Source organism: Melozone crissalis, unplaced genomic scaffold (genome assembly GCF_028551555.1).
Source record: "Melozone crissalis strain CALT ecotype California unplaced genomic scaffold, PUWL_Pcris_2 ptg000014l_1, whole genome shotgun sequence".
Classification (NCBI taxonomy): Eukaryota; Metazoa; Chordata; class Aves; order Passeriformes; family Passerellidae; genus Melozone; species Melozone crissalis.
This window is the reverse complement of record NW_026535792.1, coordinates 1,443,764-1,468,561: the sequence shown is the minus strand read 5'-3', so window position 1 is coordinate 1,468,561 and position 24,798 is coordinate 1,443,764. Positions and strand designations below refer to the sequence as shown.

Here is a 24,798-nt window from a genome sequence, read left to right as displayed (position 1 = left end):
TGGGCACTTTGGAGCTGTGTTTGGTGTGAGGAAGCACCAAGGAGATTCCTTGTGTTCCTTTCCAGCACCATCCTCCCTATCCAAATCAGGATTTCTACTTCAGTCCCTGGCAATGAACATCCAGGACTTGGGAGGAAAATATTCTGTGTCCTTCAGTGCTGGAAATCCCTGGCAAATCCAGGATTTACCTTATCCTGAAAATTCCTGATGCCTAAATGAGATGAAATCTCAGTAGGAAGATGATTTTCTCCTTGTGGGGATTATGATTTGTTCATAACAACTTATTGCAGTGGATTTCTCTATCCCTGTCTCATCCTCAGTATATTTTTGGGAATATAATTGGAATATATGCATGGGATATATGTTGTTTAAAACATTTCTGAGGTTTCACCTGCCATGACTGATATTCTTAATTAAATTCAGTTTGTAGGGTATGTCATGAGCTGCTTGTTCAGCAATAGATCTTTTTTTGGGAAGAAATGAAAAATTCCTTCAAAAAAGTTGGAACCCTTGTGTTTTAAGCAAAAAAAAAAAAACCTACTACAAAACTGCTCCCCTCTCCTTAAATGCTCCTTTAGATCAGCAGTCAGAGCTCCTGTGAAATGGAAATGTGCATCCCCAGTAATTTAATGTAAGCACTGAAAGCTTTTGTAAATCAAAGTGTTTTATTCTCAGAGAATCACTTCAAATACCCTGAACTGTATGTGAAATACATTGCCTGCTATAGGGAGGGGGAGATTCTTCATTTTTTTATTGATTTTGAGGAGCTCTGGAGTTAAACCATGCCAGGAGTGTTGCTGAGATGAATCACTATTATCCAAAGGCCAGCAGCCTCTGTGCCTGACAGAAGGATAATTCCACACGGATCAAATAAATACAGATGTGTAGTAATTAGTTCTATTCCCAACGAGGCCATTTCCAGCCCACTAAAGATGTGCACGATTATGGAGCCTCACCCCAACAGCTTTTATCAATTTAAACTGCTAAGCTACAGGATAGGTCATAACCCAGCCTGCTATTAATAATGTATTTATTGTGGGCAACATTAGGAATTAGGGGGAGGAGAAAAAAAAAACAACAAAACCCCCACTTTTCATAAGAATAAATGAAGAATAAATGTTCTCTTTTTGCAGGAGCACCACATGTGCCTGGCCACGGTGCTCAAGTACAGCCCCAGGACGCTGCAGAGGCTCCAGGTTCTGCTCCAGGGCAGGGATGCCTACATGGTTGGGGGTGTTCCCCACCTGGATGAGCTGGCTGTGGCTGACCAGCTCCAGGTGCCACTTCTGGGCTCGGAGCCAGCAGTGGCTCAGCTCTGCAGCACCAAGTCCGGCAGCAAGAGAATCTTTGCCAGTGCTGGAGTGCCAACCCCTCCTGGAGAGGGGGACATCCACAGCAGGGAGCAGGTGAGCATTGGGGTCATTCCAATAACTCCACTGATGAGACCCTCATCAAGGAACAACAGTTTTATATTGCAAATGTTTAACCTACAGTGCCTGGGCTGGGATTTGGTTTTTAGCAAACTTTGTGGCACGTTTAGGGGCTTTGCTTGAAGCCAACCCAACCTCTTGGGTGGGATTTGATTTTTAGCAAATTTTGTGGCACATTTAGGAATTTTGCTATTTATTTTTCTTTTCTAACTGAACTTTGACAATCATAGCAGGTTTTTTTTCTGGATGCTGGGTTATTTTTTAATAGTAACTCCGAACTATTTTTCCAGTGGTAACTCCCAAACCCTCATGGGTTTGAGCAAGTCTTGGGTGAGGTTGGGTCCTTTCTTGGCTCAATTAAATGCAGTTTGTGCCCAAGGCAGGAAGGAACACAATTACTCTGGTTCTCTTCATGGGCTTAAGGATATAAAAGTGTTTGGTCCAATATTTGAGACAGTTTGTGCTGGTGAAGTCATGAAATTAATCCGTTTTACCAGTGAATGAAGATGGCACGTTTTCCAAAAATCCTTGGTCTAAGGGGAAGAAATCTCCCTTCAATGAGCCTGTTCCCACTGAGCCTCACTGAGCATCTTTGCAGTTTTACTTTGCAGCCTATCATTGCTAAATTCATCTCTCTTGTTGGCATGACCAGTAGGAAGATAACAAAACCCTATTGAACTGAAATTACAAGGCACAAGAGGCTTCTGTGCTTTCTTTTTACATGTTTATTTTGCAGCCAGTCCCTCAGTATATTATTCTCTAAGCTGATTTTGCAATTTACAATGATATGTTTATGTATTTATTTAAAAAAAACTCAACATTTTTATGGTGGTATTACTTCTCATCCAGGAAAATAATCATTGCTAAGGTTTTTTGTAGGTGCTCCTGCTTCTTCAAGAGGCTTTTCACATTGCTTTAGTTTTTATTAATCACCTTTAGCACTGAACAGTCTAAGCTACACAAATCCATTGCTACTTCTCCAGTAGATGAAATAAATATATGATCAATGACCGGCAAAACAGCTGTTTGATTTATTTGATTCACGTAAATTATTTAACAATACTTCTGGTTCATCCTACAGGGTTATGGAATTTCTCCTTCTGTTGTTTGCTTGTATGAAATATTGACATTTTAGGTTAAATAATCAAAGTGAGGTGACACCATGGTAAAGCACAATTCAATTTTCACTTAAAGATAGCACATAATTCTTTGTGATTGGTACAGTCCTTACAGGATTATTGATCCTTTTCATTACTGTAGGGGGAGCCCTCAAGAAAAACACATTTATGTGATTCTCAAAAGCCACAAATGGAACACATGTAATTGTATTTTAGGTCAATCTTTAAAAAAAAAGAAACAAAAATCCCTCAAATTACTCTGTAAAACGTAGAAGACTCCAGCCAATGCAACAAGATCTGAGAATACTTTCAGCAGGTTCAAAGTCATTTGCAGTTTCTAAGAAGCTAATTGCATCCTGCACCAGCTGGGCAAAAGGCATTTGGAAGCCATTTAAATCTGTGTACATACACAAATAAATAATTAGCATTTTTATAAAGCCTGCCTGGTACCTCCTCCGTGCATTTATAACCATGGGATGCCCTCTCCAGCAGCAGCCTTTCCCAGCTGCTTGGGCTGGTGCTACCCTGGCACATTTTTGCAAACAGCATCGTCCATCCCACTGTGTTCCCTGTCACAAATGGTTATGGAGCACTCCTGGTGATCCAAAACCTCAGACAAAACCAAAAAACAACACCTGGGCAGCAAATTCCTCTGTGCAGAAAACAGGGATGTCTTAAAGGCAGCTTTCAATCCACACCCAAACAGCTGTAACACAAACACCTCTGAGAAAAGGAACCCATATTGTTGGGTTATGCCCTTTCCTGACCCAGAGATGGGCAACTGAGAGGTGTTTTGAAACTTTTATTCCATTTTCAGACAATACAGATGTTATAATTCATGACATTGCAATCAGCAGCCAACTATTTCCTAATTACATTTAAGTGTTTCTTGGTCTATCAGCTTTAGCCACACCATGTTATAAATGCCTTAAAGCCAGTCATCTAAAATAACCCCTTGTGGGTCCTACTGCAATGCATCTTTCATAGTTCTGTTTCTCTGAAATATCTAGTTTTATTTGTAAGGCCATCCTTTGAACCTTGTTTCTAGTTCCATTTCTCTCTCAGCAATGTCTGTCCTATTCCAGGGCATTTCTAAATCATCATGTCTTAGCTCAAGCTTTGCATATGGATGCCCACTATGGGTCTTCTGTCAAGCTTTGAGAATTTCCTACAAATCCATTTCCCACATTTCCCCCTCTCTCTTGGACAGAAAAAACTTCTTTGATGGTTTTGTTCTTTGATTGCTGTGCACAATGAAGTACACAGGGCTTTGTCACTGACATTGTCACTGTAATAATCAATGTGTAGAAACTTATCTTAATAAATAATTATAATATATATAATATTAAATAAGATATAAAATATAGTGTCTATATTATCTAATAGAATATATAATGTTTTATATATAAAATGTATCATACTATATATATCACACAGGGCTTTATCACTGACATTGTCACTATAATAATCATTAGAATACAATAGAAGTTTCAATAGAAACTTATTTTAATAAATAATTATAATATATATAATATTATATAATAAATAAAATACAGTGTATATAGTATCTGATATATAATATTTTATATACAAAATATATCATACTATATATCACACAGGGCTTTATCACTGGCATTGTCACTATAATAATGTATAGAAACTTATTTTAATAAATAATTATAATATAATATTAATAATATATAAAATATAGTGTCAATATAATATATAATATAATATATCATACTATATCTATCACACAGGGCTTTATCACTGGCATTGTCACTATAATAATTAATGTATAGAAACTTATTTTAATAAATAATTACACTATAAATAATATTATATAATGTCTAAAATATGGTATATATTATCTAATATATAATATTTTATATATAAAATATATAATACTCAATGTATGTCATCTTAATCAATATATAGAAACTTAAAGCTCCTTTAGCCAAGGTGCAAACTCTATCTTTCAAATCACACTATGTGAGCCTTCTGTCAGGCTTTGAGGATTGTCTAGAAATCCATTTCCCACATGTATTTAGGAAAATAAATATTAATAAATGTCCCAAATCAATGTTTGGGAGCGGGAGGTGTGAAGGGTTTTGTGTCCCTGCCCTGCAGCTGCTCCGTGCCCTCAGCCAGCTCGTCCTGGACAACCTGGAGGTGCAGCGCTGGCTCTTCAAGGTGGATGATGAGCGTGCAGGAGATGGCACTGCCTTCTGTGATGTCATTTCTCACCTGGAATGCCACCCCTGGATCCAGAGGGAGCAGCAGGAACGTGGTGTGGAGGCGTGGAGGGAGAGCCAGGCTCGTGTGAGTAACAAAACTGCGTCTTCTGGGTTGTCTTGGCTCTTTGTGTCCCCTGAGGTCCCTGCTTGCTGCAAATCTCCTCCCTGAGCCTTCATTCGAAGGTAAATGTTGACATCACAGCCCAGCCTGGCATCACAAAGCAGCAGTAATTCAAATAAAACAGGGAAATATTCCAAAATAATATTCCAAAATATGAAGGAATGCCTGGCAGCCGACTGTGGAAGGATTTGTAACACTTCCTATGCAATAAAAGGCAGGGTTTATACATTTTTTATACATATAAAATTTTATATATTTTTGTGAAGACATATGAAGGAAGGTTTATAGGCAGCACAGCCTAATCTCCATTGGAATTCTTTCCATAGAAATTTGGAATTATTGAAACAAAGATTAATTGGGATTGGCATTAAAATAGCTGAACGCCACTAATTTGAAATCGTACAAACTGATTGGTTTTTCAGCTGGTTTTCTATGGATTATTTTTTTCTGGATGTTTTGCCTCATTAATAGTTTTTAAACCTCTATGAGACAACACTTGTAGGTTTTGGTGATCATTAAGCTGCTGTAAGTTTTATTACCAGGGATGTTCAGGTAAGGAGAGCCATCTGTAAAAATCTAAGGGAAACATTAGAGCATGAACTCAGGCACTCCTGGATTCCTAAGAATCCCCAGGACTGAGAAGCTGGAAGATGATACATTTTAACTGCAGAAAAATCCATATGAAACCACACTTCATTATTCTGGCATTCCAAGAACTATTTGTAGTTTAAATATTCATTGGTATTTAAATGTCTTAATTTCAATAAGCATTTGATATTTCTGTGTATCTTGCCAAATTCATTCCTAATGTAATGGTTTTTAAGCCAGAAGGAATGTATCCAGAAAAATTGTTTAATTTACATAAACTACTCATTATAGCTCCTCTGATTTTTTTAAATTCAATCAAAACGGATTTGAAATTTGGGGTTGATTGAATTATATTGTATATTAAAGTTTCAAATTGGGCTGATTACAGTTCTGCTGTGTTTGACAGATACAGAATAATTCCACATTATAAAACAGTTCCTGATAGAAAGCTGAAGGGATAATTCCTCTGATGTGCAAGTCAGGCAGGACGAAGCAGACCCTGAAATTCCAGCCCAGTGGGACACAAAGCTCAGGATGTGTCCAGGGCCTGCCCCCAGACCTGAGCCAGGACACAACCAGGAGCCAGCACTGCAGTTGTCCCTGATTGCAGTGACATTCCCTGTTTCTGTGCCTTTTCCATTCTTTCCCTAAGTGGTTCTGCATAAAGGCCACAGGGAGCCCAGACTTCCTTTTTGCTGCCTCGAGCTTGGGTACAACCAGTGACAAACCCCTAAATGCAAACACACGTTGGAAGTTGGGAAACAAATATGGAATAATGAATTTGATCTCATTTCCCAAAGTCAGCAGACAATTCCAGGCCAGTGCTGACGTGGCCTTTGCCAAAGTTGTCCAGAGAAGCTCTGGGTTCCTGATCCCTGCAAGCGTCCCAGGCCAGGCTGGCCAGGGCTTGGAGCAGCCTGGGATGGTGGGAGGTGATGGGATGGGATCGATGCCTTGGGAAGGCTGAGCTGGAGCAGAGGCTGGGCAGAGCTCCAGAATAAAGCAGGGATTCATTCAAAGCATCTCCTCCATGGATCCACCTTGGGCAGCACCAGAGCCCAGCCAGGGCTGCACCCAAGATGAACCAAAATGGCCCCAAAATGCACGAGGGGCACGGGCTCTGTCCCTGGGATCAGCTCTGCTCCATTTGCACCTTGCAGTTCATTGTCCCATTGCAGCTTTAGCCCGGGCAGTCCCACCCTGCTTGTTTTTCTCTCTGCAGCCCACGGGGTTTGTGCTCCTGGGCTGAGATTTGGGTCATTTGTCCTTGGTGCCCAGCTGGAGCAGGAATTGTTTTGTGTCCCTGCTCTGTGCACAGAGCTCACCATCCCTGAATGTGAACCCAGACCCACACACTAAAGCAGCACAGAATCTGAAAAATATAAAAGCTGAAAGCTGAGGCATCAGGATGATCCTGAAAATCCCTCCCGATCCAACCTCTCTGTGATTCCAAAGTGTGGAACTTGCTGCTGTTCCGAGCACCTTGAACGTTTCTCCAATTTCCCTGCCTTCCACGTTTACCCTCTTTTGAAATAAGGACTCACAGCCTCCCCAGCCTCAGCACAGGAGAGCAGGGGATTAAAACACTCCTTTGTCAGGGAACACCATTGTAATGATCCACATTTAAACATCAAAGCAGGAGTTTGTGCTTTCATGTCCTGGTGCAGTGTGGGGACCTGGTTCCTTTGATAATGAAGACATCGTGTCACTGCCACACACAAACGGATGCTGGCAGGTTATTAAAAAATTCAGCTTCTTGATGAAAGACTATCCTGCAGGCTAGCAGCACAGTGAAAAGCCTCTCCATTCTGGTGGAATTATTAGAAATGAGAACATGACTGTAAGCACTAAATTATGGTAATACTTACAAATAGCATCATTTGCATAGCAGTTTAAGACACGCCACCCAGATTTTCCTCAGTGGTGTGGAGTAGGCAACAGATTAAAAATAATGGACTTGGTGAGTTTGAACTGTGTAAAAATCTATTCCAGCTAAAAATGAGCCTGGTTTTAGATTCCTCAGTGCAAATACAGCATTGGGGCAGCCCCAAATGCACAACAGGATTATGGATGGGTTTCACCTTGTTAACTTAATGCAGCCTCTGAGTTATCTGAACAATTAATCTGCAGCTGCAGGAAGGGTTGAATTCATCAATTGCAAAATGTCTCCAAGTCCATCAGCCCCCTGTGCACTGCTCGAGTCTGTCAGCAGAGGAATTTTATCCTGAGGCCCAGGCTCCAATGGTTCAATATCCAGAGAAACTGCTGAACTTTTGGCACTTATGGGGTTGGTTCTGGAGACATCTTCCTGTGTGGAAAAGAACATCAGGGTCTGGCCCTGGTTGTGTACAAAAAAACCCCAAAAAACAGTTAATCTGATAAGGAGACTCGGTATCTTGTAGGGTGAATGATGATTGTAGGGAACAAATAAATTCATTTTTAACATCTGCAGGTTTTCTGTACTAGTTCAAGCTGCAGTCACCCCATGCATAGCACGAAAAGTGGCTTTGCTGCTGTAAGAAAAAGTGAATCATTTTTTGGAATATCTGGATTAAGATATCCATAGTCTTTATTAATATATGGTATAGCTGGGCACCTCATTCCTGCTCCAAGTCAGCAGCTCAGATTCTGGAAAATCTCACCCAAACTTTTATGGACCCTTGCTGGGAGACTAAATTCATGGAAAATTCTCATTATTGCTGACACAATCTCTGGTTTAGAGGGATTCTGACTTCTTGGAGGCTGGGAGAGTATCCAAGTAATGGATAAACTCACTCTGTCTTCATATTTTCCTTTTTCTTAGGAACTCAAACTCCCAAAACTCTTCCCTTTTAGGGCAAAGAGAACATCACCTTCCTGTTGGCATTGCCTTTTTTCTTATTTTAACAACTCCCTTTATATAAATAACACAGGACTGCAGGATCCCATCCTCTTGTATAAATGTGGAATTGTAGTAAATCACTAGATTAAATTACTACTGAAATTAATTTTAGAATTATCTTTTATTACCCTGTGACTTAATTAACCACCAGGACCAACAACATGATGTGAGTTTATCTAGCAGCAAGTCTGAAAAGAACAAAGATCAGGCTGGAGACAAAGGGATAAAGAAGAGCTGAAAATCCAGGGATAGAACAAGACACAGAAAAACAAGCAACAAATACTCTCTGAACAAGCCCTTAAAAAACTGGTGATAGCTACACAGCCATTTCAAAACTCTCCATCAAATATCTGTCCAATATCATCAAATAGGGGAAAAAATAAGATTTAATGCACTTGGGCAGCCTTTGCTAGAAAAACATTTGAGTTTTACTCCTCCAATTGAGTCAGAGGATTTTGTCTCCGTTTCTTTTCCTTACAGGCTATAATTCAGTTAATTTATTACAATGAGGAAATCAGAACCTTTTCAAAAGGTGACAATTCTGGACAATTTTTGGTCTGAATCACCTAAAACAAGATTTGGTGCTGCTTGCAGGATTTTGCAATGATTGCTGTTGGGAAATAGGAATGCAAAATGCAGGATGCTGCTTTAAATGAATCTTTTTTTGGTCAGCTTTTAAAAGTCCTGCAGGAAGTAATAGATGAATTTTGGGATTAGCTGGCAGTCAGGAATAGTGGGGAGCAGATTGTGTCCTGCTTGGATGAATTCCATGTACTGAGATTTCCACATCTTATTTCTTTGCTGAGTTCAGGAACTCAGAGGAGGATGTGTGCGCAAACAAATCAGGATAAAACCAATCCATCAAAAACGTAATTTCAGAAACCTGCCAGTGCCAGCACACTCCTTCCTGACCCCCTTTGAACACAGCAGAGCTTCCTAACACTGCTTTTTTCCTGACTTTTTGTTGATTGATCTGGGTGTAACACCTAGAGCCCAGGGAGGGGGTTCTCAAGGAAGGAGCCAGCTGTGCACGTGCAATTGCAGGTGTGGAATTCTTCCAGCCTCAAGAGGGCCAGAAACCCTGACAGATCCCCAGAAAATGCATTTCCAGCATTTTAGCATTTCTTCTAACTGATATCATGTTTAACAGGGAAAGGAAAGGAGCCCAAAGACTTCAGGAAGAGCTCAGTCATGGAAAGGAGCAGTGCTGGAGCTTTCTTAGTGTGAGCAGAGCAATTATTCCAAATAATTGAAATATTCATTGCACCTATAATACATATACTACATATAATAAACCCTCAGTTTATTAAGATTGTCTGCACATGATGAGCAAATCTGAGGTGAAATAAAGCAGATTTGTGTCCCTGGGCTTGGTGAAACCCAGAATATCATCCCTGAACCACAAGCAGGGGCTCTGCAAGCTGTTGGGCTGTGTGTCCTATTGATTTAATATGCTCCTAATCAGTACATAAAGCTATAGGCCTGCAGTGTTAATTTTTCATATGCTTACAAAGTACCCTTTGATTTTCTGTCACGCGTTAATTACAGCGTTTTGCCATTAAATAGGAAGCTTTGTGTAAACTAATTACTAGGTAATCATTGTCTACCGCCAGCGTGCTGTTCCTACCTTTTATTTTATTCGAGAAATGCACAGATCTCAGTCTGGAACCACTATACCTTCCAGCCATTAGCTCTCACTAATTCATAGCATTATTGTGCTAAGATTGTAGGAGTTGTAATTGTTGTGGTATCAGTGCTGTTAATTACCGGAGTAAACAGTTGAAATGGTGCCAAGGTCTATTGTACAAGGCAGAGGAAAAGGAGGTTTAAATGTTACTTCCACCATCTGGGGACTGGAGGAGAGGCAAATGCTAGAAAACAGCAGTGAGGCAATATCAGAACTTCAGCTCCAGGGTTTGAGGCCATATGGATCCAGAATATTTTGAATCAATTGAATTTAAGTGCCAGTTTGTAGCAATAACAGTGGGGAAGGAGAGGATAAAGCAGGAGCACTAAAGAAATCTGAAATGCCTTAATGTTGGTGCAGCCAATAAAATGCCTGCTTGGATTATTTTAAAAATGTTTGTTTTGCTAAAATCCAAAAAGTAACGCATAGGCAACTCTGGGAATAAAGGGAGTTTAAGTGTGTGTTGTTTGTGAAAAACAATGCAGGTTTTGTCTGACAATTCCTGTAGCATTACAGCAATTTCCATAAAATTCCTGAGAAGTGACTGTGGATTTTCCATATAAGGTTTTTTTTTCTTTCTGAAACCACATTTTTTGGAATTCATTAGAATATTTTGTTTAGAGGTACAAACCAGAAAGGAGAGCAAGTCACAGAAGTGTAGTAAATTTATAGAGATGGAAAAAAAGGAAAGTCAATTAATTGGGAAAATAATTTTCTTCTGAGGACATCAGAATTGTTTGTGTGTTTGCAGAAATCTCACTAAAATACAGAAAATGCACTTGCAGAAATCTCTCTAAAATACAGGAAAATGCTCTTGCAGAAATCTCTCTAAAATACAGGAAAATGCCTTCAAACACTCCTGATCTCATTTTATGTGAGAATCAACATCCCAATGTCCTGAACTTACAAATGCTGCCTTTAAAATAAATACGTGATTATTGTTTTGAAGAGAGATTTTTGAAGATCATGACAATTATGTTTTCTTTGCTCTGAAGGAAGATGTGGGGACCCTTGAACATGCAGGATGCACCTTGCCATAGACACAATTTGGAATATTTATTTAGATTAGAAAGCAAACTAACTAATAAAATTATCCTAATCTAAAATTAACATTCAGTGGATAAACAAGCAGAATTATTTGAGGAGTTCACAGCACTTTGAAGATCCTTTTCCTGGCTGATTTTTGCAGCACAGATTTGATCTTTGATTTCCCTGCATAGATTGTTTTCCGAGCAGGGATCTGGCAGCAAATTGCTGCTGCCACTTTCGGAGTGTTTGCAGGAAATAGGAAGGATCTCTCTTCCTAAACAATCCTGGTTTATTTATTTTTTATTGGTCTGTTAGCAGATGTTGAAGTAGTTCAGGGCACAATGTAAACATGTGCTTTTCAATGGATGCTAAATAGGAAAGTGCACAATGAAAGGAGCGCTTGGGAGGGGGTTTGGAGCAGGGCAGAGAGGGTTTTGTGGGGTTTTTGTGTATGTGTGGTTGAATTTAGAATTAAAAGAAGTGCTTGATCTTTCAGTGCCCAAACCCTGAGCGCGCGGAGCCGTGGCCCCATGTGGCGTGAGAAAAGGAGCAGCACTTGAAGGGCTGGGGATTTGAAAAGGAGCTCAGCTCCTTGTTGTGGCAGCCTGGAAGGGGCTGTCCTGTCCGTGGGGTTCATTGAGGCATGGCAGATGTGCCCCAGCCCCACAAACCCTTGAGCGGGAGCAGCGCCGGCCCGGCGCGCGGCGAGGATGAGCCCAGGCAAGTGCAGGATTGTGGGCTCTGTGTTCTGCACCCCCTCCATGGCAGGCAGCTGAAATGGGCCATTAGCTATCAGGGAAAATTGTCTTTGCTCCTTTCAGCAGATGGAGCAAATATTTTACAAAGCAATTTTACATAGGAAAAGCATTTGTGTGAGGCGGTAATGACGGCTGTTTGCCATGATGGGACCCGAGCTCAGAACATGCTTTCCCAGCTCTGGGGAAGGCAGAATTGGCACTTTTTTAATTTTAAAATTTGCAGTTAACACTGAAAAGCCCGGGCTTTAAATCGGGTTGCACGCTTTAAGTAGATAGAGGGTGTTCAGTGTGCTGCTTCCAAAGCCATTCCCAGTTTTAGAGACCTCTCCATTTATTCTGTTCACTGTGGTACTTTGTGCTTCTGGCCGGGGTGGACCTGTCAGAATAAGAAAAAAGTGCCCAATCAGTTTAATTTGCAAAACAGGAAATAATGGCAGTTCTTTGGACATTTGGGCAGCAGTCACTGCCTTCTTCCGTGGTTGCTGGTGTCACTGAGAACATCAGGGCTGGACCAGTTCCCACCCAGGCTGGAGTAAGTTATCCCAGCTCCACTGCTCACGAGAGAAAGGATGTGCTTATAAATGGCAGGAATTGCCATTGTGCCATCCAAGTGGCATAAATTGCCACAGCTCCACTGACTGCAGCAGAGTCGTGGCACTTTGTATTGCTCAGGAGCTCTCTGCTGATTTTATTCCTCTCTGACCCACTCAGCTTTCCTTTAAAGGAATTTGGAGTCCCTTTCTTCACTCTGTTTGCTTGCAAGGTCTAAATAATTTCCTTTCCATCTGGTTTTTAGCTAAAAACCCCTGCATCTTATGCATCCTACTCTGCAGCCTCTTGCTTTCCCCAGATCTTTCTTCCTGGTTCTATTTCTTCTTCCTATTTATTTATTTCTCTTCTCAACCAGCTTTTCAGCTTTTCTTTCTTTTTCTGTCTCCAGCAGATTTCCTACCACTGCCTTCAACATCTGCCACTCTTGGTCCTAATTTTGTGTTGCAACTGCCTAAGAAAACCTTTCAAAATTCATCTTGCAGAAAGGTGAGAAATTATTTCTCATTTAGTGGGGAAAAGCTGTATTTTTTTTTTTTTGGTGCTTCTTCATTGTTATAAAAAGGTGCTAAACCAATTGGGAGAGATGTAAAGATTTCTACATGATGTAAACAATATTTGAGCTGCTCATTTTTACTGCTACTAAGAAACATCAGCTGCAAGCTTTGAACAAATGCTCCCTGTTTCTGTTGAGCCTGTGGTCCTGGATTGTTTGGGGCCACATCAAGAGAGAAAACATTGGTAGGCTCTGCTGGAGATACTGTCCAATTTAAATGAAATTAGCCAGCTGAGCACTGATCCTTTTAAAAGGTTTGACTTCATGGGTGAATGTTGTATGCGGGCTTGAATTTGCCTACTAAAACTCCCTATAATCAGGATTATTGCCTTTTTAGAGCTTACAGTTGCAAAAAAACCCCTCCAACCAGGATTCCAGGAGCTGATCCCTAAAGGGTGAGTCCCTTCTGTGGGCACCCTGAGTGGCCAGGCTTTGTTCTGGGAGAGCCCACCTGGGCTTGGGGCTCAAGGGAGGCTTGGCAGATTTTCTTGAATTGCCGATTTGTTTAAAATCCTGCTTTGTTTCTGTCAGACAGGTTTGGTGCTCACATCCTTCACAATCCCCAGAGCTGTGGCTGCCCCTGGATCCCTGGAGGTGTCCAAGGCCAGGTTGGAGCCTGGGATGGAATGGGATGGGATTTAAGTTCCCTCCCAACCCAAACCACTCCAGGATTCCATGATTTATTATCCTAAAGCACCATCCTTAGATGTGCAAGGGAAAATTTCCTTGGAAGTTGAGCCTGATTTTGCAGCCAGGTTAGGGAGGTTTCTTCCACAGCCAGGTGTGATCCCCCAGCTCTGTGTGAAAGGAGAAACAGCTCAGAACTGTGGCTCTGGAAATCTGTGTCCCACTTTAATTGTTCCTTACACAAACCTGGGCACAGCACTCCCAAATGCCTCCACATCCAGCAGAGATTTCTGGTTTGGTTTTTTCCCCCCTGTGATTTATCAAAATCTTTCAGGCAGCCACGGCACAGCTCTTGCTTTGTTTGTTTTCATATTTCTGTTTAAATTGCTCCATACCCCGAGCCAGCAGGTCTCAGGGATGAGGAGGGAATGACAGAGGTGTTGCTGGGTGCACTGCCAGCTGGGAGCTGATTTGTGGGGCAGCAATTCCAGGCCATCCATCAAGGCTCACATCCTCCCTCCAAAGATGAGAGGATTTTCATGAGCCACCTCAGCCCGTGCCTTGTTGGCTCAGCAATAATTCAGCACAAACACAAACCCACACAAGGCCAATGGGTGTTTGCTCACTGCTCTGCTCTTTCAGTCAGCTCAGCCATCCAAACCCAAAATTCCTCCTCCAGATCCTCAGGAAATGATCAGTGTAAAAACCTGAAGCTGGGTAAATTCTGAGTTTAGATCTCATGCTTTATGTGCTCCTTTATTATTGGGTAAATTCTGAGTTTGGATCTTATGCTTTATGTATTCCTTTGTTTTTGGGTAAATTCTGAGTTTGGATCTTATGCTTTATGTATTCCTTTGTTTTTGGGTAAATTCTGAGTTTGGATCTTATGCTTTATGTATTCCTTTGTTTTTTGGGTAAATTCTGAGTTTGGATCTCGTGTTTCAAGTGCCCCTTTGTTTTTGCCATGAGGCTGTGCTGCTCAATGTATTGATCTACTGACTAAAACCACTTTTAACCCCTTTCTTTGTGATATTTTTTAAGTCAAGAACATATTTTCCTCTTTATTATATGATAGGGGTCCACATATCCCAGATCAGCATCACCATGTGTGCACCCCCATATTTTTAAGGTATTTTTCCCTTCAGTTGTCCCCCTTCCATGGCTGGGCAGCTGAGGCCCAGGTGGAAAATCCCTTTCCCAGGTGGAAAATCCCTTTCCTGCAGTCTCAGGGTGGCTGCAGCCAGGAGCAGGGTTTATCCAGCTCTCCTGCACTCAGAGTTCATCCCATATTCCCCAATTGTCCAGAGGAGCTGTGGCTGCCCCTGGATCCCTGGAAATGTCCAAGGTTGGATGGGTTTGGACAGCCTGGGACAGGGGAAGGTGTCCCTGCCATGGCAGGGGTGGAAAAGGATGGGATTTCAGTTCCCTTCCCCCCAAACCATCCAGTGATTCCAATCATTGCTCCATCCTCCTCGTGCTGGTAGGCAAATCCCAGTTCAGTCATTTGGAATTTGCATTTTTGGTTACTTTCCATCATGTGCTCCATGACAAAGCGCATCTCTGCAAACTCACTGCTCCGGAAAAACAGCTTTCATTTTTTATTTGCCATTCTTAGCTGTCAGCCACAAGGATTCCTCATGTTCCTCCAGAGCCTGGCGTGGGGTGATGGTGGCTGAGGACATGGCAGGGCCAGAGCAGGGCTGGTCACTGCTGCAGCTGAGCAGAGGGGATGGAAAACAGGAAAGAGCCCCAGGGGAGCAGGGGAGGCTCATGAAGCAGCAAGGAAAGGAGCCTGAAGCAATCCAGTCAGGGTCCCTGCACTTTATATGCTCCTGTTCTTCTGGGGCTTTGGGGAGCACTAAAAGCAGAGCAGTTACTTGCTGTATTTAATGGGGCTGGGCTGTGTGTGTGATAATAAAGAATTTGAAACTAGGAAAAAAGCTGCTTTAGCTGCGGAGTGACTAATCAAATCCCAGCAAAGACACAGGCACTTGGGAATTTGTTACAGATATTTTGCAGATTTAAAAGGATATCTCCTGCTTTAGAAATGCTTTCGCTTGTTTATTCCTTTTTCTCTTTTTTTTTCTGTCTAAAGGGTATTTGGGTTGATAGAAGAGCTTAAACATAGAACCAGCAAAACTATTGCTGGCATATGTGACTATTTCAATATGCTGCTTCAAAATACAAGCAATGTACAAGTTATTGACTGCTGCTATTGATCCCAAAGCAGTTACCAAGTACTTGGCATTTTCAGATGCCAGATCCAATTATTGATATAAATTATAATGCAAGAGATGCTGTGCTGAGGGGGGGATTGGCTTTCAGAGAAGGACAGTTTGCAGGAGGAAGGAAGAGGAGCAAGCAGAAAAATTAAAAAAGGCTTCCAGACTGTGGGTAAACAGTAACCACTTTTTTTTTTTTTTTTTGCCTGTTGGAGGCCTGGTTTTTAATCACCCCACAAGCAGTTTTCATTTCTGTAGTAAAATTGCTTGTGGTTCTATTTAATTTGTTTCTGCAGGAGCTAGCTTTGGTGAAGATCTCCCAGGAGCTGCCGGGCCTTTTAGCACAGCACGTACAGCCAGTCAATGAGAAACGATTCCCTACATGGGAAAAATTCCTCCAAACATTTCTTACTCAAGGTAAATAAGACTGCAAAGTCGCTGGGAAGTGTTAGAAGGAGTAATTATGCCATATTGTCTGCCATATTCTTGTTAGTCTTGGGCCCATTTAAATATTTATCTCCTTTTATTTCTCCATTATGCATCAAATGTTCATTTACCAATGAATTATGGGCCACTGTTCTATCATTCACTTGTCCTATCCAAGCTTTTAGTCCATATTAATCCTGGATTCTGAATCCAGAAGCACCAACTCCTTAATCCTTGGGTGCTGCACATTTGGGGAAGAGTTTTGGGGAATTCCAACATGTGAGGTAAATTTAACATATAGATTTCTTTATGGAAGAGACAAGGATGAATCAAAGCCTTGAAGGTATTTTTCTTTTTAAATAATGCCACTTAACACATCTAATACCAATTTTATTACATAGCTGTTTATCCCAACAAATGGGGTTATGGCATTATATGCAAGGAAAAGGCAAATCCAGAGTGCCAGGCAGTTACCTTGGTGATTTTCCTATGGAAAACCAAGCTGGAAATTGTTATTTCCATGCCAAATTCCTCTTGTGGGTGAATGCCACAGGCAGACTCTTAGCTAAGACCATTACATGGATGGGAGTCTCCAAGATGAGCTCCCAGCAGGAGCTGCCATCCCCCAGATCCCAACATTGCATTTCCCAGCTGTTCTGGGCTGGTGCTGAGCTGGATTCTCTCCTGCCACCCCAGGGATTGTTTTCCAGTCAGTGTGGGACTGATCCCCTTTGGAAGTGGGAATGAAAATCACAAATTAAACTCCTTGTTCTTCCATGAGACCCGCGATTCTGGCTCTGCTGCTCCCCTTGCTCTGATTGATTTGCTGTTTCTCCTGGAGCTGGGGGCTCCATCCTGTGCCCTCTGAAGGTGGTGGGTTTGATCCCAAGGGAATTCCTGTCCCATTCCAGGGGGGGTGATCGAAGCCTTTCCCTGCTCGGGCAGCGTCACCAACCTGACGGTGGATCTGCTGATCGAGCCCTCGGGGGAGCTGACTCTGCTGGCATCTGGGGAGCAGCTCCACGCCGAGGGGCCCCTCAGATCCTCTGGCACCACCATCCCACAGCGCTCCGTGGATCCTGGGCTTCTCCAGGCTCTCTGCCTGAAAGTTGGGGAGGCCTGCAAAGCCAAAGGAGTGCTGGGCTACTTCTCCGTGGACTTTGTGGCTTTCACCCATCCCCAAACGGGGCAGCAGCAGGTGAGTGGGGCAGGTTTGGGCCCTCACCCTGTCTCCCTGAGGCTGAGAAATCCCAACTTTCCCATGGAACTCCAAAAAATACCAGGAGAAAGCTCTGCCCTTTGGGACAAACTATTTCCAAACTCTGGGGCATGCGAGCTGAGGGAAGCACGGGGGTATTCTAACAGCACCTGAGGCATCTCCTTGTTTTTCACTCTCCTGACATTGTTTTCTTCTGGAATCTTCACTGAGGACCTCACCTCAGTGTTTAGGATGTGTTTGACTGTACAAGGGAACATCCCTGGATTTTAAGGCTGTGGGGAGCTGGGGAACTTTGAGGTTTTTGGGAGCTGACAGCACTGTGGGGGTGGCTGCGGTGAACCAGAGAATCAGAATAATCATGGAATCATGGAATGGTTTGGGCAGGAAGGAACCTTAAAAATAATCTCATTCCAACCCCTCATTTTAACACCTTTCACTGTCCCAGGTTTCTCCAAGCCCCATCCAGCCTGGCCTTGGACACTTCCAGGGGTCCAGAGGCTGCCACAGCTTCTCTGGGCACCTGTGCCAGGGCCTGGCCCTCACAGTAATCTCTGAGCTCTGGAATTCAGATCCCAGCTATATTTGACTCCCAAAATGGATGTGCACAGGCACTGCAATCAGAACTCTGGGTGAGCCATACTGGGCAAGTTCCATGGGAAGTTCTTTAAAAAGAGGAAGGGATGACATCCTCACCCATGGAAATCCATGGGAGTTCTGCCAATTGCTCCACTCAAGCCAGGAGGTCACTGAAATGCAGGATTGCTTCCTGGATTATTGAGGTTGTGACATTTCCTGGCACAAACAAGGACACATTAAATCATTTAGTGATTATTGTGGCTCCTTAGAATTCCTGTCTGTTCCATCTTGGTTTTCTTCCCTGTTCCCAGCTGATTTTTACCTTAACATTTCCTATGTTTATCAGCATGTACCACAACCTTAACATTATTTAAGCACAGGTTTTTAAATTTAACTGGATGTGGAGGCAATTAATGAGGCCATCTGTCTTGTGAGAGAGAGATCACACAAAGGCTTGTGTTCCTGAAAGCACCATTTTTTTGGCAAACAAGAAATCCTATCAGGCCCTTGGAACATTTGCTGACTCCTTTCACAAGGGTCCCCTTGAATGCAGTAGGTGGGAGGCTCAGATGCAGTTCCTGGAAGTACAGGATACTCAGGAATTCTTTCCAAGTGTGTTTTACAGAAAATAAAATACTGATCTTTGGAGCACTAGGAGAAAAGGATGGATAAGGAACAATGTGTGTTGTCTCAGTGGGAAGACAGAGTCCTGGCTGCCACAAGATCCAAGGGGCAGGGAGAGCTGGGACTCCACACAATTCCCTGTTTGCCTCAGGAATTTGTTTCCGTCTCAGTTTCAGTTTGTGCCTTGATCCTGAGGGGGTGATGGAGATGCTGTTTTCAGTATCTTGGGGAAGAAGTGGAGGTGCATCATTTAGAGTGAATCCCTTCTGATTCCCTCTTTATTTTCCACAATGATCATTCCAAGCCAAACCTTGGTCCCTGGGAGTGGAATTCTGCCCAGTGCTGTCAGATCCCAGCTGGGAGCTGCACCCAAATAAATCCCCTGCATTGACTGGGAATATTTAGCACATCCACTTCCTTACATATTAATTTGGAGAAGCAGGATCCTAAGCTACCTTTTCCATAGGTCTGTTGGCTTTTACACAGCTCCAGCCTTTCCTAACAGTGAGGGAATAATAAATTGGATAAAGTGCTGGGGTTGGACAATTCCAACAATCCTCTCCAGAAAAAAAACAACACATTTTTATGTGCTATCTTCCAACAAGAGCCACAGTGCTGCCACCAACCATCGCCCAGCAGGACAGAGGAGTGGCAGAGCCCTAAAATTGGAGTTTTTGGGCGAGCCCAGCCCATGCCAGCAGCTGCCACGAGATGGCAGCCGGAGGAGAGCCTGCAGCACCGCCCCAATCCATCCTCCCGCAGGTTTGGGAAGTCACAAAAGCCACTCTCTGCATTAATATTTTACTAATTGACATTTTTACAGTATCACTCAAGCACTTCTTTGAAACTAGCACGGGTGCTCTTCCCAATAACGCAGCCGTCGATAGCAGAGCAGATAAAACAGCTAAACCAGAGAGAGCCAAGCTGTAATTTAGGAACTCTTTAAGAATTTATGTTTCCTTCCCTTCTCAAGTTTACATTCTAACGCTGAAGCGTTTTTATGGAAGCTGTAAAGAATTCCAGCGTAATTGTGGCTTTATTCACTGGAGCTGTCTTCAGCACAAAGCGCCGGCTCTGGAGCTGTGTGTGCCCAAGGAGAATCCCCTGGAAGCAAATGTTCCCTGGGATAAACAGCCAGCAAGTCTTGCAGGATGTATTTCTAACTCCTTTTGTTTCCATTGGTGGGATTCTGGAGAGTCCTAATCTGTTCTGTGCTTCACTTGACCTAAAACAAGTCTTAAATCAATCTAAAATCTTAATTACTGCCTTTGGACTTTGAAAATCAAGTATCAGTTCTAGACTATTCTGTTCCAGTTTAATTTCTGAACATAAATTCTGAAAATCCCCACATTTCAGATGAGAACTCCATGTGTTCTGCTAATTTTCCATACAATCCTGTCAGGATCTGACACCCCCAATCATAAATGTGTACAATTACATCCCTGCCCTTTTTGTGTATGCTCAGAAAATGGGGATGGGCTCAATAATAGATGTTTGTTAATCTGGAGGATTGTTTCTTTCTTTACTTAAACTTCACCTTTGCACAGGTCATCTCTAAGAGCTCCTGATTTACTGGAGGAGATGATTTATGTGGCCAGACCCCTTGTCCAGGCCCTGTGTTCTCCCATTTCTGTAGCAGCACAAAGGGGATTTAAAGGACATTTTTGTGTTTCCATGGCAAAAGGGAATCCCCTGCTAGGATAAAGCTGGAAAATCTTGTGCCATCTGATGCTTCTTCCTCTCTCCCCCACGCCAGGGATGTTCTGGGACACGTCCAGGGCAGGAGGGGACATGGCCACAGCCAAAGTGTTCTCAGAGAGCCCTGAGCCAGGCAATCAGTCCTTGGGGGTGATCCCAGCTGGCACCAAGGAGTGACCATTTGGCTGCTCTGAGTTCCAGCAGGGGTGGTTCAGCCCCGGGCTCAGGGATGGAAGGAGGTGGACAGGTGGCTTCCAGCCATGTTTGCCTTCCTCCTATTCCTCCTCCTCCTTCTCCTCCCCACACCTTATAGTGGAAACTGCAAAATATTACAATGACTTTACCTGAGGAGGACATGAAGCTTAAGGGGGTTTTGAGCTCTCCTTTGTTACAGCAGGGGAGGGGATGGACATTTCCTTCATCCCCCTGTGGATCCAAACTCTTCATTTTGTAGGCAGCAGCAGAAATGGGGCTGAGATGATGAAATCACACACAAAAACGATTTAATCCCCTCTGGATGCAACAGCAACTCCTTAAACCAGTATTTGGTCAATCTCATCATTTCCAGCACAGAGGTTGCCCTGCTGAAAGCTTTTTCTGTTCTTCCCTGCTCTCCCAGCCCTTTCCTTGGGAGCCATTCCCTGGAGCAGAGGCTCCAGAGCAGCTCCTGGGCACTGCAGCCAGCCTGGCGTGCTGGGGCTTTGTTTAGGTGGTGTGAAATGCATCACACAAATAATTACTGGGGTTTGTCTCCATCTGAAATGGAAACAATGTCGTTTGCTCCTGTTTGAATTGTAGGCACTGACCAGGTGGGACCTGCCCCACGCCTGGTGGGGTTTGTGTGGGTCCCTGGGAGGGGGGAATGGATTCATCCACTGCTGATGGCTGCTTTGTGAATGTTTGTTAATGTTTTATCTGCTGTTAAATCCTCAGCCCATTCCCTGCATTTTGCTCTGGGACTCACTTCAGTCACAGGGATGTTTTGGCTTTACCTTTTTCATGGTGCCCCTTCAGTCCAGCTGCCTCCTGCAGCTCTGTTTGTGTTCAGTAAAGCTTCAGGTGTGGATTTTGAGGTCAGGTGTAATACCAGGGTCTGGCATAAGAGCAAACACTTCACTTAGAGCCAGTGAACAGCCCTCAGATATCTGAGATTTTCACTCCCTGGTTCCCTCATGCAGCTTTGTCACTTCTTTCTGAGGGCAAAGTTTTCATTGTAAGGGCAAAACCCAGCTCAGACAAGATCTAGGACATATTGACACAGATTTGTTGATAATATTTATCAAAATTAATGGAACACTCCCACAATGTGAATAGCTTATAATTATTATTTGGCTCATTGAAAAGGTTGGCACACACTGGAAAAGGAGAAATGGACAGCAAAGTTCCTCCTGTCTCACAGAAGTGATGATAAAAAATAAATTATTGAAGAAAATTAAGTATTATAATTGGGGAACATTCCCCTATTACTAAGTAAAGCCAGCCATTAGCATCCAATTTGCATTTTAGACCGTGCAGCAGGAAATATTTAAGTTGACAAATAGGATATTTAATACAGCAACAGATACTTGGCAGTTAGACATTAACAACTGTTACTGGGGTGATTTATTCCCCATTATCCAAAGGGCATTACTCTGTGCATATGATTCTGAAATTAACTCCACTTTTCCAAGAGGCCTTGGCTGCCTGACCCCTTAATATCCTTATAATGAGTCCATTTACCATTCCAGGGCTGAGGCGAGTTGTTCACTGGGAGATTTGTTTTAAGGGGTCCTCTGTAGGGCAGCTCTTGGTGTGTGGGAACATCTCTCACTGGCAGGGTCGGCACAGGGATTTTTAAAGTGGGAAAAACCCCTGGGAAAAGCAAGCTCTGGTTATTGGGGTGGAGGAGCCTTGCAGAAGCAACCCATGGTGCTTCCCTCAGCCTCCCTGGAGGATTAGTTCTGAAGTTACAGAAGAGTTCTGCCTGTTCTGTTTGGAAGTGGTTTGTGGAATCCCAGAATCCCAGAATGGTTTGGGTGGGAAAGGACCCTAAAGCCCACCCAGTGCCACCCCTGCCATGGCAGGGACACCTCCCACTGTCCCAGGCTGCTCCAAGCCCAATGTCCAGCCTGGCCTGGGACATTCCAGGGATGCAGGGGCAGCCACAGCTGCTCTGGGCACCTGTGCCAGGGCCTGCCCACCCTCACAGCCAGGAATTCCTTCCTCACATCTCCATCACTGCCAACCCTGCCCCAGCACCAGAATGCCAGCACACAGGACAAAACCAGGCAGAGATGTTCCTTCACAATTGCTGAATTTTACTCTTCTTGTTGTTCGTTTTAATTTATTTGAATGCCCTTCTTTGTTTTTGATTAGGTGTGGGCAACAGACCTTGACCTTGGCTACAGTGACCAGCTGGCCCTGAGTCAGCTCCTGGTGTACCTGACAGATGGAAATGTGGATTGTGGCTCCAGCATCCTGCAAGCACCTCTGGGAGCAAAGGAGAGCCAAGGCCAAGGGGTCCAGCACGAGGGGACAAAACCTGTAAGCAGTGATGTGCTCCTAAATACAACCATTTATGGAACTCCCAGTTCATGTTCTGTTCCAGAGGAGCTGAATCTGCTAAAACCAATTCAGGTTTTACACTGCTGCTCTTGGAGTTTACCAGGTTAATGAAGCCATGGCTAACAGCACAGTGGGAGTTAAAGGGGAACAATCCCATCCCAAGGCCAGGCTGGACAGGGCTTGGAGCACCCTGGGATGCCCCAGGTGTCCCTGCCCATGGCAGGGGTGGGATGGGATCAGCTTCAAGGTCCCTTCCTACCCAAATATTCCGGGGTTCTATAAAATGGGAAGAAAGGTCTTTAGAAAAGCCAGCATAAGGAAGTGTCTGTCTGTGTACATACACATATGGACAGACAACAAAAGCTGTTTGCTGTATTTTGACAGAAGATTCACAGCTCCCTTTTTTCCATCCGTAGAGGAGGGAATGTATCACCATTCCAAAAATGTCATGGAGCTGTAATTTAGAGGTTAACGAGCTCTTGATCCATTGTTCTCGTCAAGCAACCACTTTTAGTTGGAGAGAAGTAAATTAGATCTGATTAGTCCCAGTAGTCCAAGTTTTAGAAATGAAAAGTAATCAAGTAGCAACTTTTTTTTAATTAAAATTCTGTCAGAATTAACATAAATTGTTATTATTATATGCTTTATTTTTAATTCTTTCTGTATTTCTGAGATTTTTATCTCCTGAAGAGTTAACTACAAGACTCCAGTCTCCCAGGAAAAGAGAAAAAGAAACAAACCAAGAGACAAATGTTTTTACTGCACATGATCTGTAATGAATGATTAAGTAAAACACTTTGTGTAAAATTATGATGTTAATAATGATTCTGTCCCTTTTAATTTATTAGATATTCTCCATGCTGGTAGGGCTGATTTTGATAAAATGGAGCAGCCCTGCAGTTTGTGCAGGGATTTTATTTTTAGAACTCCTTCTTTGAAAGAACAAATTTCCTAGATACTGCTGCTCCTGTAATTATGTACAAAACCAATCACTCATTATAGTTAGGATACATTATCTTCTAGACAGATGAGGCTAAATAAGCAACACATTAATAATTCATCCTGCAGTTCATTATGCATGTGTATGCATGCTTTGTAGCTGAAATAAGCACCTCATCAACCTGATGCCAACCCTTAAACAATAGTTCTGTGTTATTGCAGCCACATTCAAGTTTACGCTTGTTAAACTGCTGCTTGGATTATTTTATCAAGCATTCATTTATTTGTGGTCCCCTACTGCAGAGAAACAGATTTTGGAAGCTCCTTTTTTAAGTTAATGACTTGAGCAATGGGTGTTATTAATTCTCGGAATATTATAAACATGATTAATTTTCAGGCAGAGATGTATTAGATCAGGATTTCAGCTCTGTCAACTTAAATGAGTCAATGTCAAAACAAATATAATTTTAGGGGAAATACTGTAAATTACAGGCTTTGGTGTGCAGTGTCCCTGCTCCCAGGGACATTAAAAATACCACCAGGAAAGCCCTGGTTTGGAACAGCTCTGCTCAGAGCTCCTCAGAGCAACATCTCTGTTCTTCTGGCACTGGTGAGAGTTTAAACTTGATACAGCACCAACCTTAATCCAAGGGGGAGAGAGGGCAGGGTCAGGTGAGAATAAATATTGGGAATAAATTCCTCCCTGTGAGGGTGGGCAGGTGCCCAGAGCGGCTGTGGCTGCCCCTGGATCCCTGGAATGTCCAAGGCCAAGCTGGATTCAGTGCTCTCGCAGAGCTCAGTGACCACTGAAGCTGTGAAAACACCAAAATGTGCTTCATGGAGCAATTCTGTGGATCTGAGCTATCAAACAGGGGCTCATGGAAATGTCTGAGTCCAGCAGAGCCTGTGAGGAACAGGAATTCCTCCAAATGGAGCCTTACTCCACGCTGAGTTCACTGGCAAAAAGCC

At 43.0% G+C, this 24,798-nt stretch overlaps 1 protein-coding gene across 1 annotated transcript in view; it reads left to right on the top strand.

Moving 5' to 3' along the window:
- The window catches only part of IQCH (IQ motif containing H), a 51,637-nt gene that overhangs the window by 21,989 nt on the left and 4,850 nt on the right, over positions 1-24,798 (top strand). The window contains exons 14-18 of the mRNA XM_054272985.1: positions 1,134-1,406; positions 4,679-4,870; positions 16,100-16,220; positions 17,141-17,427; positions 22,702-22,869. Coding sequence (XP_054128960.1) covers positions 1,134-1,406; positions 4,679-4,870; positions 16,100-16,220; positions 17,141-17,427; positions 22,702-22,869 — 1,041 coding nt within the window. The remainder of the gene's footprint in view (positions 1-1,133; positions 1,407-4,678; positions 4,871-16,099; positions 16,221-17,140; positions 17,428-22,701; positions 22,870-24,798) is intronic.